The sequence below is a fragment of the Eumetopias jubatus genome, unplaced genomic scaffold (assembly GCF_037043125.1).
Source record: "Eumetopias jubatus isolate StellerSeaLion01/CBP00866 unplaced genomic scaffold, mEumJub1_p1.0 scaffold_5, whole genome shotgun sequence".
NCBI lineage: Eukaryota > Metazoa > Chordata > Mammalia > Carnivora > Otariidae > Eumetopias > Eumetopias jubatus.
Window position 1 is genome coordinate 94592901 of NW_028274811.1, and position 15101 is coordinate 94608001.

Here is a 15101-nt window from a genome sequence, read left to right on the forward strand (position 1 = left end):
GGCATCCTACCCATGGGTCTGTGACTTCAGGGGAACTTCCCCTAGAGAGTCAGGCGGTCACGAGCTCCCAGTTATTCCACTAATGTGACTTTGATAGTTTCCAGAATTTTCGGTTAGCCTGGCCCAAGGTGCTAAGCAACAAGGACCCCAGTCCTAGATGGTGAGATATACCCCCTACTGGGGGCTTCTCTTGCAGGGCTGGATTGAAGAAAGAGGGAGATGCCCTTAAGCCAGTAGCACCATTAATGCAATGCTGTTTGCCTTTGCAGACCCCAAGTCCAGCGGTTTCCTGAAGAGACAGGTAAAGGTGTCAGGGGTGGGAGTGATTGCTTTAGGAGGTGACAGGTACTTCGATTCTTCTGTCTGCCGGTTCCTGGGCTCCTGGGGTATTGCGCAGGTGACCTTATTCATCTGCCTGTCAGGCAGTTCTTTCCCAGAGAGAGGTTTGGGTCCAAGTTGAGAGCAGGACAGGTGTCACCGTGCCCGGTGCCTGGTTTCTGGCCCCTGGTTAGCTGGGAACCTCTACAGATCTGCAATGAGGAATGCTGTGGGGAAACATGGGAGGATCCAGGCTTTGACCGAGGACCTGAGCAAAGCCAGTGCCCCTCCATCTCCTGTATAATAAGCCTGGGTCTTTAAATCTTTAAAGAAGCTTTAGGGATAGGTCCGCAGTGTCTGTGTATTTTAAAGTCCTCTGGGTGACTGTTCTGTGGTGAAGGATTGGGCACCACTGCTACCTTCTGGTAGAATGAGCTGCCCAGGTGGAAATTCTAGAGCTGATACTAAACCAGCCCCCAGGTATGAGAAAGGTAGGATGAAGGCCTGGGAGGGACAGTGGTGTAAGAGTACATCAGCTGGGGTGCTGCTTTGACTTCTCTTCTAGAGACTTCTTTTGGTACTGATGAGGGTGTGATCTTCTTCCACAGAAAGCCATGAAGAGGACAATGGGGGCTGGTCATCGTTTGTGAGTATGGTGTGGGCTCTTCTACCCTTACAGCGGTTTGCAGAGCACCTTTGTAATAAGGAACTAGCATGATGCCAGAAGGAGCAAGGCCTCTAGCAAGATGCCAGTATTACCCTCCCCTGGGTGTCATAAAGTGTGTTCTCTAAAGGTCAGGTAGTAAATATTTCCAGCTTTGCCACCCACACGGCCTCTAGCTTGTCCACTCACCTCTGCTTTTACAGCACAATAGCAGCCATAGATGATAGCTGAACAATTGTGCTTGGCTGTATGCCAATAAACCTTTATTTACAAAAACAGATGGTGGGCCGGATTTGTCCCATGGGCTGGAGTTTGCAGATCATGCCATTAGTCACTATTATCACCCCCACAGCAGGGCCTTCCCAAACTCCCTCCCCTAGATGGTGTACACTGAAGTAGCTTAAAATAGATTTTCTCCTAGACTTAAGTCCCCACTGGTGACACAGAGGGAAAGGGAGTTCAGAATCAACTATTAGCCTTGAAAAGACCTCAGGGAAAGTCCAATCTAATTGGGTTTTTATGTTGGAGGGGTCACAGTGACCCCTTTGAGAGTCTGATGTCCTCTGGATATCCTCTCCCCAGAAGACTGCATTCACAGCCACTATGCATGAAGCTGGACTCCGGCTAAGCACTCGATTATGGCTCGGAGCCCAGTGTGTTCATTTTACAGATGAAGCAGCTGAGCCCACTGGAGAATGGGACTTATGTAGAGCCACACAGCCAGTTATAGGCAAGCCTGGGACCCAGGTGGCCCGATCCTCAGTCTAGTGGTCTTTCTGGTAAGCAGCCGCCTCAGTGCCTTTAGGAAGCAGGTAAAGCATCCGTCGTCTTAATGGGATTCTGGCAAAAGGAAGCATTACATTTGAAAAATGCTAGCTAAGTCTGTGCTTTCTCTAAGAAGACAAAGGAATTGGACAGATTTATTTTGTACAAAAGGGAAAAGACCAGAGTTTCCCCCAAACTGTGTACAGTTTTGCACCGAAGCTGCATCTTTACCACTGCAAAGGGCCATGTGGAGTCTCGCTGTGGGAGCCCAGCCTGAGGCTAGTGTCCTTCATCCTCTCCACAAACACAGGCTTTCCATTAGCCACTGCCTCTAACACTCGTGGGCTCCAGTGCATGCCCAGCCCTGCACAGGGCACTAGGTGAGCAGGGATGGAGACAAGGCACCCAACCCTGTAAGCATTTTACAGCATGGATAACACACGGCAGAATATGATTAAGAACAAATACATGCATGCAAATTTAGGAGCCAAATCATTGGGGAAGCCCATTGTTCGAGAAGTGGAGAGGAAAAGTCTCTTGTTGAGAAAGGCTTCCAGGTAAAGCCTGGTAGAAAGCAGGAGCAATGGGGCCAGGGTGTGTAGGCTGAGACAATCTAGGGATTCCTCTGTCAGTCAAGGGCAGTCAGCGGGACCACTAGGGAGACAGGTGGAGGCTACTATTCTCAAGGCCCCTGATTCAGGGGTTCCATCCCCTGCTCTCAAGTTACAGGAACACAAAAGACAGGATGAAGTCTTTTTTTTTTTAATAATAAGACTATCATTAATATTCTTTTTTTTCATTTTTTTCAAAGATTTCATTTCTTTATTTGACAGAGAGAGAGAGATCACAACTAGGCAGAGCGGCAGGCAGAGGGAGAGGGAGAAGCAGGGAGCCCGATGCGGGACTCGATCCCAGGACCCCGGAATCATGACCTGAGCCGAAGGCAGATGCTTAACCGCCTGAGCCACCCAGGCGCCCCTGGGATGAAGTCTTTTTCAGAGTTCAGGAAGACACTCAACCTCACTTTGCCTTCCAATATTTTAAAAAATTTTCCTCAAATCAAACAGGAACACAGGAATCTTCAACTGAACAACTTAGACAGTCTTGCTTAAGTCACCTAGCAAAGCTGTAAGGATTTCTAGGCTACCGTTACTCACTTTTCCTCATCAAGATGCAACCTCCCACGGCTTCTTTCCATACTGCCCTTGACTTTAGAGAACTGCCCTGGGCTCGTTTATTGCCCACCTGACTTTGGCACGAGAGTGATAAGGCGCTCGTCCCATGCGGCTGATGGTGCCACCTCTGCTTGGGACATCATTACTATGACTGTCCATTTGCATGAGCGGCCTCAAAGGCAGTCACTCATTCCCCAGGGCTCCCTTTCCCCGAGACCCACAAAGAAGCACACATAAAATGCAACGCAATGCTTAAAATTTAGAAAGAGTCTCTTCCAAAAAAGCAGCTTTAAACTCAGTGTCAGATGTCATGAATAATAAGCTGTTGTTTCTCCACACTCAGCTCTCAGCAAAAAGGATTGCACAGCCCTGACTCTCCCCTCTCCGACACAATTTAATCTGCCTTCTAATTAACAGGCTTTGGTTATCTGGTTTCCCCATTAGCATGGCCTTCCACACTGCACTAGGTTCTAATGAGAAGAATGTTTTGAGCACAAGCACACCAAGAACAGAACTGACAATTAACTAGCGGCATCGCAAATGCTCCAGGCATTTAATCTCCCTCTTGGTGATGCCTAGAATAAAAAACATGTTTACTCAACACAGAGCTGGCTCTTCCACCCTTTTATTCCTGTGCCCTCCTCATTTCTTCTGCTTTCCTCTCTTGGGCAAAAAGGTGTAGAGGAAAATGCACTCGCCTCATGGCCTGAAGGCCTTGATGGAGGTTCCAAGTCCTCGACTCGCTGGCCCCTGCTATTGCACTCCCCAACCTCAGCATCCTCATCTGTGAAATGGGAGTGACCGGCCTACTGCTGCCACCTCCCTACCCCAGGACCCTTGCGAGGCTTGGCAGAGAGAGAATCTAGGCGGGCACCTGGGTGCCACGGAGCCTCTACAAACTGGTCTGTCCCCGTCACTGTGTTGGCAGGATGAAGATGACTATGAGAGCCCTACCGACGATCAGAACGAGGATGACAATGACGACTATGAGTCCCCCAACGAGGAGGAAGAGGCGCCCGTGGAAGATGATGCGGATTATGAGCCGCCACCCTCCAATGATGAGGAGGCCCTGCAGAACTCTATCCTGCCTGCCAAGCCTTTCCTCAACTCCAACTCCATGTACATAGGTAAGGCCCTGGCCGCCCGCACGAGGCCAGTGTCCATGGAGCACCAGGGGGCCCGCTAACGCCAGCTCAGCGGCTTCCCGGCCGTGGGGCTTTGGGCAGGTGACTCTCCCTCTCTGGGCTTCAATTTCCTCATCTGTGAAATAGGATAATAAAAATGGAGACGGCAGAGCTTTGCTGGGAGGATAACTATTGCAGACAAATCATTGCCTGTGGTGGCTGATACCAACACTGAACTTCCACTTGCGGGCATCTGGCAGTAATAAGTCATTTTGTGTAGGACTCAGGGACTCAAGAGTACCTTCCTGTTTCTCCCCGTCTTCCGACCAACTCATGGTTACGTGGCACTTTCACCCACACACTGCCACGGAAAACATAACCATACTAAGGGGGTTTGACCATCACTTAAGAACATTTAAACACTATTTAAAATTTTGACTGTCAGTCTGCTCCTATCAGCCTGTTTCTCCCTCATTCATTCATTTCTCCATTCAACAACAATGACCGGTCTCCTCTTGTGAGCCGGGCAGCATTCTGAATGCCGAAATGTGAACTCATCAGGAAAAAAGACAGAGTCGCCACCTCGGGTCTTACCCGCTAGGAGTGGTGGTGACAGAAAACAGGCTTCTGCACAGCAGTGTATCAGCTTGGCCTAAGGATACCTCGGTGGGATCAGAATACTGTGAGTTTCTGTCCAGAGCAAGTCCAAGTAACCGGTTAAGATCTGTGAATCCGAGGCTCCTGGCTGGTTCAGTCAGTGGAAGCTGTGACTCTTGATCCCGGGGTTATCAATTTGAGCCCCATGGTGGGTGTACATATTACTTAAAAATAAAATCTTACCAAAAAGAAAAAAAAAAGTCTGTGATTCGGTAACAGGAGTTGGTGACCAGCCCTTCCCTTTAAGGCAAGAGACAGCAAAAGGAGCAAGTGGGAGGGGGAGGTCAGTCCCAGAGCATTTGTGAGGGGAACGAAGGGGACCTGCGACCTGAGCCATGAGGGCCGAGGTAATGCTGCCCCGGCACCTGGATGTGTGTGTGTGTGTGTGTGTGTGTGTGTGTGTGTCTGCCTGTGAGACTCGGGCGGGTTGGCCTTGGCACTGGCGGGGGTCTGCGGGATGGGGCGCCCCTGGAGCGCAGAGTTGCTGAGTCCGGCGTGGGGTCTGCTCTTCCCGGACAACACAGCCCGCCTTGGTGTGGCATTTCTGCTTTCATTTCACTACCCTACTGCTCTTGCCCTTCCGCAGACCGGCCCCCCTCCAGCAAAGTCCCGCAGCAGCCGCCCGTGCCCCCCCAGAGACCGACAGCTGGGTTTCCTCCGCCACCGGCAGGCCGGAGTCACGTGGTAGGCCTCCCAGCTTTCTTCACTGGTGCTGTGTCCACTTTGATCCCTCCTTTGCCAGAGAGAGGACTTCAACGTATCTTTACCCAATGCTGACTAGTAAGAACAGATTATATATAGGCTGGGAACATGCAAACCCAAGCACTCGCAGTGTGGGGGTTAGGGGGGTGACATACATACTAGTGCATATCATCGGCATTTTCTTTTTACCCAAAACAATTTAAACTACTTCAGTAATGAAGTATTGCTGTCCCACTTTTGAAACTAATAAAAACTGTGAAATAAACCCGACGGACCAAGGTCAGTAAATGGCCCCTACCGCTATCGCGTGGGTCCCTAGCACCTTCTCTCGCCGCAAGATGTGCGCCACCTACTGGCCAGAGGCGGAAATTCCGCGGGCCGGTGGCTTGAGCCGCCAAGGCTTAGAATGTAGAGAACCCAGGGGGAGAGAGAGAGAGGCCGCAAACTGCCTTTCCTCTTTCTTCAAGCTTACAGCCTCAGGTCCTGTGGGTCCAGTTAAATACCCAGAGAGACCCCGAGAAATTCAGGCTAATATGTCAATAGCTGGAAATGTGTTTTCTTCAAAAGGGATCGGAGCACTTTAACTGCAGGGTAATTGCCAAAGTGTCAGGGCTAGAAGGAACGAGAGAATGTATTTTCCCAAAATCTCAAAATGCAGACCTCCCCACAGTTGGGACCTTTCATCTAAGCATACATGGCTTCCTCTTGCTTGTGCAGTTTTCTTGCAAAGGGGGCTCAGGGAGCTGAATTGATCTACAAAACATTTTGCTTTGAAACCTGAAGGCCTCCACCTCCACTATCGGGATGCAGAATTCTCTCATTCAGTCAATAGATAGTTACTAGCCGCTGACCGTGTGCCAAGCAGTATTCTAACTGCTGGAAATAGAGCACAAACAAGACAAATAAGGTCCCTTTGCTTTTATAAATTTTTTATTTTGGTTGGGGGAGGCAGATACTAAACAAGTAAGCAGATGTATGCACAAGACAATTTGAGTAGTAATGTGTGGTTAGGGAGACAGAGAACCCAGTAACTTGATGATGGGTGGGAAGGTGACATTGAGCTGGACAGAATGGGCCAGTTGTGGCAGGAGCCAGGGAAGGAACATTCTAGGCAGAGGGAAACACAAGTACCGAGATTAGAAGGAGGGCATGAGCTTAAGATCTTGCAGGAACTGTAAGAAGACACTTGGAGTGGGAGCCCAGTGGGCACTGGAGAGAGGAGTCTAAGAAGGAGTTGGAAAGGTGGACACACGGCGAGTTTTTATTGTGTTCCTAATGTGATAGGGGCCACTTGAGGGCTTGGCAGGGGAGTGACAGACTCACTCCACTGCCATGCAGATAATACCTCGGATGAAAGAGTGTGGGATGGGGAACTCAGGTAAGAGGTTATGGTCCAGGAGAGAAATGACAGGAAAGTGAACAGAGTCAGACAGATTTGGAGCGATAAGGCCCCAAGTGAGCACTTGTGGATGTATCCTAATTAGATGCTACCTAACATGTGGATCTTTTTTAAACAGCCACTCCTCCTACCCCAACCAAACCATGAAGAGCCTAGCAGAAGTAGAAACCATAAAACAGCAAAGCGTAAGTCCGGGGGCTGCCCTCTCTCACCCACCAGCGCACCTGCTCCTTCAGCCCCAACCAAGTGCTTTCTTCTTGTAATTGACTTCAGTCTTTTTCCCTTCCAGTCCCTGCTCCTTCCATAGACAGAAGCACAAAACCTCCCCTCGATCGTTCATTAGCACCATTCGACAGAGAGCCCTTCACACTAGGTTGGTATCTCTCTATTTGATGCCTAGTAACAATGGCCAATATTTATAGAGTGCTTACGGCATGATTTTCACACGCACCACCACAATCATAATGGTACCGTGATGTGGGACTATTAGCATCATCCTCATTTCATAGACGAGGCAACCGAGGCCCAAAGACATAACTTTCCCAAATAACTCAGCTACCCAGTGATGGGGGTAGAGACTCAACCCCAGGTCAGACTGGCTGCAGAACTCCTGCTGTCAGCCCTGGGCTGGGCTTGCTTCTACATGGGTGCCATGTATACACATATCTCATTGTCCTCCCGAAGGATGGTGTGGGAGGCAGTGCAGTGCAGAGGGAGGGCCTGAGCTGAGACAGGAGGTCTGGGAGAGCTGTTGTCAGTTGCTTTGGCAGCTACTGAGCCGCTTACTGACCGCAGGGACCATGTGTGTTCAGAGTTGTCTCCTTCTTTGTAAGGTGTTCGGTTCTGTAAGGAGAAGATGCTTGATAAAACTCCAAGGTGCTATTCAAATGTCAAAGTTGTTTATCGTTGCCCATGTGCAGCTGACCAAACTGTGGCTATCCTACAGTCCTTTTCCCCCAAAAGTGGCCCAGAGTGTTCTTGGAATATGGCTACTTCTGTATAAAGCTATTTTCAATTCCATTCTAAAACTTAGCGACCATTTATTGAGCACCCACTCTGGGGCAAGTACTTTACCTACCAAAAATAATTTACCCATATTATCCTCACACCAACCCAACGAAGGGGGTGTATCCCCCCATTTTGCAGACAATGAAACTGAGGTTCAGAGAGGTTGAAGAACTTTTCTACATTTGCATAACTTGGTGTAGGATTTGAACCCATGTCTTTCTGACTTCAAAGCGGGTGCTCTTTTCCGCCACATCATGCTACAGTTGGAGACCCTGGATTTTCCTTGCTCTGAGGTAGGGAGTTCTGGGGGAGGAGCTGGGAGCCTTGCCAGAGAAGGAGCCCCGAATCCTGGCCACACCCAGCCTTCCTGACCCGCACTCTGAGCAAGGCAGTTAGGCTACTGTGGCCTCAGGTTCCCGTGTGCAAATGAATTTCAGTTCTTAGATCTGAGGCTCCTGCTTGCTGCTGTTTCCACGAACTGGACCACAGCTCTGAGGACTCATGCAAAGCTCTGTCGGCTGTTTGAGTTCAGAGCAGTCTGCTGTATAGGGCTGTTCAAATTACATGAAAATGAAGACAGAGAGATTCAAGTTCAGACCCCAGATGGGCTCACTACCAGAAGTCAAAGCATCAGAAAAGTGGAATACTGACATCAAATCCTTCAGAGTCACCTCCTGAACAAAAGTTTCCTTTTAAAAGATTCTTTAAAAAAAAAAAAACTTTTTATTTTTTTTATTTTTTAAAGATTTTATTTATTTCTTTGACAGAGAGAGAGAGAGAGAGAGAGAGGGTGAGGGTGAGAGAGCACAAGCAGGGGGAGCGGCAGGCTTCCTGCTGAGCAGGAAGCCTGATGTGGGGCTCCATCCTAGGGCCCTGGGATCATGACCTGAGACACCCAGGTGCCCCCAAAAAACTGTTTTTAAAGGTACCCTTTCTTGACAATACCTACTCTTGACTGCTTCCTTGTCCATGATGTTTTGAGAGTACTAACCTCTTAGGATGCCCAGAGAATATGCATACATCAGAAGATTTTTTTAAAAAAAAAAGAAAACCTACTTAAGCCTAAGAATATAAATCTAAATTTTCTGGGTAACCCTGTAAAGTAGGGTTTCCATCCTAAGCCAGAGTTTTATGAATAATAAACATTTCTTATACCACCAAAACTGTCTCTTACTGGGCAGTGAGCTCTTCACAGTAGGAGGAGATTCTTAGGCCCTGTCAGGGGCCTGGGCTGTACATCATGTCATGAAAATCATATCATCATTCACCTTGGGGTGTTAACTGCACAGAGGTATGGGAGGGAGGGAAAGAAAGAGGAAGTATCTAGGAGTTGTCAGCACCCATGGATATGTGCCTGACCCTGCATATAAATCGTCACCTGATCCTTACGGCAAACCTGTGCATTTTTAACCTATAATACTCATTTTACAGGTGAGGAAATTGAGACTCAAAGACCTTAAATAACTTGCTCAAGGCATATAGGATTTGCTTATAGACCTGGTTGAATAGTTAAGTGGTATTTTTTATTGCACTAAAAACATAGGGCTTATCTACTCGAAGGGACTTCGGACAGAATCAAAAATAAATTGCTTTGAATAACTTTGCAATGCAGAGTTCTCAGGTACACCTAGCATTTCTTCAGGGAACCTGCATGTTGTCTATTCCGAGAGAAAAGTAAAAAGAAGGAAGAAACAAAACCCAACCAAAAATTAAGACAAAATGATTTGCACCCCACCAGGAGTATCTCCTAAAATGCTCTTCCCCAAATCAAAAGTTCTTCCAGAAAAGTAAGTGTAATACTTTAGGTAATGTCAAATGTACCACAGGATTGGAGGAAAATTAACCCCTCCGGGGCAAATGGGCTTATTTCAGTTACAGGAATAAACTGAGGCTATCCAAAGAACTTCTTAGTCAATGAAAGAGGCATAAAATCCCAAGCAGACATTTTAATCCTTCTTATCATCAGTTACATAAAATCAAATGTTGAAAAGAAGCACAGAATTCAGAATACTGTTTGTATGTACACAACTCTGAGTGGCCTTGGGCTAGTCACGTAATTTATCTGAGCCTGTAAAATTAGGTGCTCCATATGGGCATCTTCCAGGTCTGAAGTCTGTGATTCTTCAATGCTCACACCCAGTCGGCCCCCTCAGGGCTCGGACTCATGGTTTCATCAGACTATGTTTGAATACCTCCTGCTTAGTGGATCAAGTATTCAAGGCCTGCCTGCTCTTTGTCGTTTACAGGAAAGAAGCCCCCATTTCCTGACAAGGTAAGCTCCTTCCCTGGTTTGTTCTGTTTGTTTTTACTTTGGTTTCATTTTGTGTCTTGTCTTTATTCTTTGAAAAGTGCTGAGGACACTGACATGTCTTCCCTCCTGTCTTACAGCCCTCGGCCCCCGCGGGAAGGTAACGTGCCCTGTCGCATCTGTGTGAGGGTACATGGTGTATGCTGTAGAAACATGGTTCAGTTTGGTCCTCACCCCGGCTTTCTCTCAACTCTTCAGGCCTCTCGGGGAGCATTTACCCAAGATGCAAAAGCCTCCTTTACCGCCAGCCACTGAAAGGCATGACAGGGGTAGCCCCCTGCCAGGGAAGAAGCCACCTGTGCCCAGGTAACTGTCTTCTGTTGCCTGAGTTTGTCACTCAGAGAGGTGACGCCAACAGCCTGCCTAGCAGTAGCCTACAAGGAACCGAAGATCACGGGTGCTCCTGGGGAGCAGTGGATGGTTTCGCTGCTGGGGCTTGAGGAATTCTGGCTTCTCGGGTTGGATGTCAAGTCCTGGGTCCCTTTGAAGACGACAGTGATCTAGCAAAGAAAGGAGTGGAGCGATGCTTCATCAGGAGGACGGGAATGGCTACTGTCTGTGGAGAACGCCTCCTCAACCAGTCAAACCCGGGCTCATGTTTTCCTTTCACCTCAGTCCGTGGGAACAGTACCTGCCACTTCATTTTTCAAGACACGTAGCAGAGATGACATAATTGGGAGAGGTTTTTAGGTCACTGTAAGGGTCTTCCTCACTCTTCAGCCACATTTTATAATGGCAGAATTGCTCTACTATTTCTAAATTTACTGTGAAGTCTTTTGGGGCCTATGTACCAAAGGCATAAATGTATCTGAGGTCAGGCTCCACTTTTCTCCTTACGAAGGACATAACCAAGGCTTCTGTTTTTCTCCTCAGCATAATCAGGCTTCATAGCTCCTGCTGTTGGATTGAACCAGGGCCACGGCTATCAAAATTTTAAATAAACCCACGATGGGAAGATGATGCCGCGTGAAGCCCCTGACAGATAGGAGGCATTCGATACATTCCTTCTCTGGTCCCCCTGTCCAAGGAGGACGTGACATGGGCCCAGACACACAGCTGCCTGCCAGAGCCCAAAGGCAGCTGTCGCCAAATCTGTCTGACTAGCTCGTGCATCTGGGAAAAGTCCCAGAGCAGGAGCATTTTCCAACTGTCTTCCCTTTACCCGAAGGGTAAGCCCCGAGATGGCTGTTTTAAGATACCAGCAGAGGAGAATATTACCTAAAATGTTTTCATTTGCTTGGAGAAACATCTACTCAGTGAAATTTAATAGCTACTAAAGAGTTAGTTTGCTGACTAAACCTTTTTTATATAAATGTAATTATTTGCTGCAGTAGCTAAAAGAATTAAAGTTTGCCTAGCTCAGCTCAGCAATGGTGACAGAACATTGAGTCACCAAACCCTCCCTCAACTCCTGCTCCTTGGCTTTTCTGCTGTACCCCCCCCCATTTTATCACAGTTCAGTGGGTTTGATTTCTCATTATTAGAGCAAGTGAAACTATCTATATTCTGAGTCTGGCTCGTTGGAACTCTTCATGTTCAGTTCTTTTTTAAATTCATTTCAGGCACGGTTGGGGACCGGACAGAAGAGAGAATGTAAGTACAAAATCCCATTTGGTAGATTCTTGGCGCAGGGAAAATCAGTGCAGGCTCTGTGGAGCTTGGGGCCATGCGTTTCGCAGACGTCACTGAAGCCCAGTGCATGGAGCAAGGCCTGCACGCAGTCAGCTCCTAAATGCTGGTGCCGGGGAGGGCCTCCGTCTTCTCCTCCTGCCCGCAGTGCTGCATGGCTTTGCTCTGGTGCCTCTGAGAGCTCCCAGGGTGGCCGGCTGCATCACAGCCCCATTCCCAGATGGTGATTCACAAGGTAAATGACCGTGGTTGGAGGGAAGCATAAAAGGAGGGATGCCCAAGAGTCTGGGCCTCGAGGCAAAGTTTACAAGCCCTCTGTTTTCCCTTTTAATAAGTCCATGACCTGAATAAGAGAGGGAATAGCAATTATTGAATGCCTGCTGTGTGCATGTTGACAAGCTAGCGACTTTTGGGATGATGAGCTGTTTGCCTGGGAAACAGCAATGTAAGTTTTATGTCCAGTTTTAACAATGAAAATCTTATGTCCCAGAGGCCCCATCGGTTTCAGGCAAACTGGACAGGGACAGTTGGTCACCCCAGCTTTACACATGTTTTGCCTTTAATGACCCTATGAAGAATCATTGTTTCTCTTTTCCTAAAAGGAAATCAAAGCTCGTAAGGGGTAAGATGCTCATCACAAGTTGCACAGCTATGATTAGCCAGGATTGGAATCCAAGCCTGTGCGCTTTCCTCTACACCATAAGCCCTCTGAAGGGGATCACACCCCTACCACTGTTCAAGGGCTCAGCCCACAGGAGCCTGCTGTCTTGCAGCTCTGTGCTAGATGCTATGATGGTTCAGATACTGTCCTAGGGTATGAAAGACAGGCAGACCCACACCCAACATGCTAAACAGTAAGGGATCATGGAATGAGCTCTAGTGGTGGAGGCAAGAAAGTAATTGATGGGGCTTGAGGGGCGAGGGGTAACTTCTTAGAGGTGAGATTTATGATGTCATTGAATGATGGGGAGGGCATAGAATAGAGTCATCCTAAGAGAAAGCCCAGATGCATTCCAGCCTCAGGAACGTCCTGAGCAAAGGCAGGTGGGTGACAATGCCCGTTCACCCTACAGGGACTGCAGGGACAGCAGCTTGGCTGCAGAGCCATAGGGAGAAAGAGGAGACAAGGTTGAAAGTGAGGATAACATTATACTCTTGAGGTCCCCAGTCTCTGGGAGGGTCGATGCTCCTGTCATGAGAATTCCAAGAGTTGTAGAAGGAAACATGACATTGTTGCAATGGTGTTGAAGAGAGATTTCATCATGGGCATTCACTGAGCCCATGTGTAGCACTTTGCTGGGACTCCCAGTTGGCCAACTGGGATGAATGATTCTGGCTATAACTCTTCTTATCTCAATGGTGGGACCAATGACAGCTAACTTTCACTGAGCACTCCACATATACCAGGCACATGGAATAACCAACGTAATCCTTGCAACAATACTTTGAATAAGGTGGTCTTTCTTCACCAATGTGCTGGCCTATCAAAACAAGTCCAAAGTGGCAGTTTTGGCCTGCCGGTCAATGGCAAAATCATTTTGCCTCTTGGAACATCATTTCTCATCTGAGGAGTACAGCAAATAGCTCTTCCCTTGCCTATTTCACAGGTTGCCTGAAGATAAATGCTGAGCAATGTAGACACCTTGTAAGCTACATGGTACATAAATAAAGTGGAGTTGCTTTTAAGGGGCGTGGCAGAAAGAAGGCTGAGCCTTGGGTCAAATTAGGGGACAAATCCATTTCTATAACCCTTGGCAAGTTAGGACTCCTTCCTGAGCGCCACGTTTCCATTTGTAAAATGAGGATGTTGAATTTTTAAAGGGTTGCTAGGAGAATTGGATGAGACACTGTGTATAAATCTTTGGGGGCACATAGTAGATACTGCCATTATTATTGTGTTTTTCGGCCCTTTTGGACACCTCAGAACCTATTCTGAGAGTCTCAGATTGGAGTGTCCTTAGATGATTGTTTGTATTAAGAAATTATGAACCACTTAGCAAGCTTTACTGTTCTCCACAATATATTTATTATGGAAACACACAACTGCTAAAGAAAGAGAGACATTTATATGATTGAGAAATGCAGTTCTTTTAGGAATTGTGTTTTGATGATAGGCTAATACCTTTTTTTGTTTCTTCCCTTTACCAGGATGAAGATGATGGTATGTTCAGAAAAAGCTTCCTTACAACTTATAACTCATTTCTTCATTTTTCTGCTCAGGCATTCATGTGGAATTATTTAGCACAGGAATCCCATAGAATCAATTATAATTGTTAAATTAGTATTAAGTAGACGTAGATCAGTTGGTATACTGCATTATTTATCTGGGCTACCAAAGAGAACTGTTATGTTCATAAGTAATGGTGCAAATAACTTAACAGTACAGCAAAATTAAAAATCGCATATATGGTTTGATAGAAAAATTTCTAATATTTATGCCTTCTAATACAGGAAAGGATCACTAACTGTAGATAAATGAGACAGCATAAAATTTGGCTTACATAAAACAAAACTTGTGAATCATTTCTGAAATTCATATGGTTTCCAACTGACAATTTTCTGCCAAGATAGCATTGCAAAAATGAAAAAATAAGATAAATGTATATTATAGAGAATATAGAATGGCAGCATTTTATTTATTTTATTTTTTGTTGTTGTTGTTTTTTAAAGATTTTGACAGAGAGAGACAGTGAGAGACGGAACACAAGCAGGGGGAGTGGGAGAGGGAGAAGCAGGCTTCCCGCGGAGCAGGGAGCCCGATGCGGGGCTCGATCCCAGGACCTCGGGATCATGACCTGAGCTGAAGGCAGACGCTTAACGACTGAGCCACCCAGGCGCCCCTAGAATGGCAGCATTTTAATGCACTCTAAGGTGGCAAATCATCTAGAAAAACCTTGGGGGTGGGGTTCCATCCTACCACTCCATAATTACATTTGATCTTTTGACCAGCTGTTTCTGACTTATGGGGGAGCAGTTCTGGAAGGTTCCTGGGACACTTGGTTCCTGATAATCTGTTTTATTTTTCCTTTCCCCCACAGTGCATCAAAGACCTTTGCCTCAACCCACAATGCCCTCCATGAGCTCCAATACTTTCCCTTCCAGATCCACCAAGCCATTGGCCAAGCACACCCTCCCGTCACCTCACATGCTTGGAGCATTCTCTGAAAGGTCTGTGGTAACGTCATTCAGTGAGAACTTAACACCACACCCAGGTCCATTGATAAGAAAGAATGCTGGGTGGTTTGGGGAAGAAAGAAATGAGCCAGTGGTAGTCAGGTCGGAATATTTTGGGTTTTCAGAAACAAAATCAAGCTGAGCATAAACGACTACACGTGTTAATCCGCTGCTATTC

General features: G+C 47.2%; 1 protein-coding gene across 1 annotated transcript in view; it reads left to right on the forward strand.

Annotated features, from left to right (window-relative positions):
• LCP2 (lymphocyte cytosolic protein 2) overlaps positions 1–15101 on the forward strand; it is a 52399-nt gene that overhangs the window by 19202 nt on the left and 18096 nt on the right. Inside the window, exons 5-16 of the mRNA XM_028102624.2 lie at positions 270–301; positions 927–964; positions 3851–4049; positions 5290–5387; positions 6923–6989; positions 7094–7177; positions 10059–10084; positions 10201–10220; positions 10319–10426; positions 11683–11713; positions 13898–13910; positions 14788–14917. Of these exons, the coding sequence (XP_027958425.1) occupies positions 270–301; positions 927–964; positions 3851–4049; positions 5290–5387; positions 6923–6989; positions 7094–7177; positions 10059–10084; positions 10201–10220; positions 10319–10426; positions 11683–11713; positions 13898–13910; positions 14788–14917 (846 nt within the window). The remainder of the gene's footprint in view (positions 1–269; positions 302–926; positions 965–3850; positions 4050–5289; positions 5388–6922; positions 6990–7093; positions 7178–10058; positions 10085–10200; positions 10221–10318; positions 10427–11682; positions 11714–13897; positions 13911–14787; positions 14918–15101) is intronic.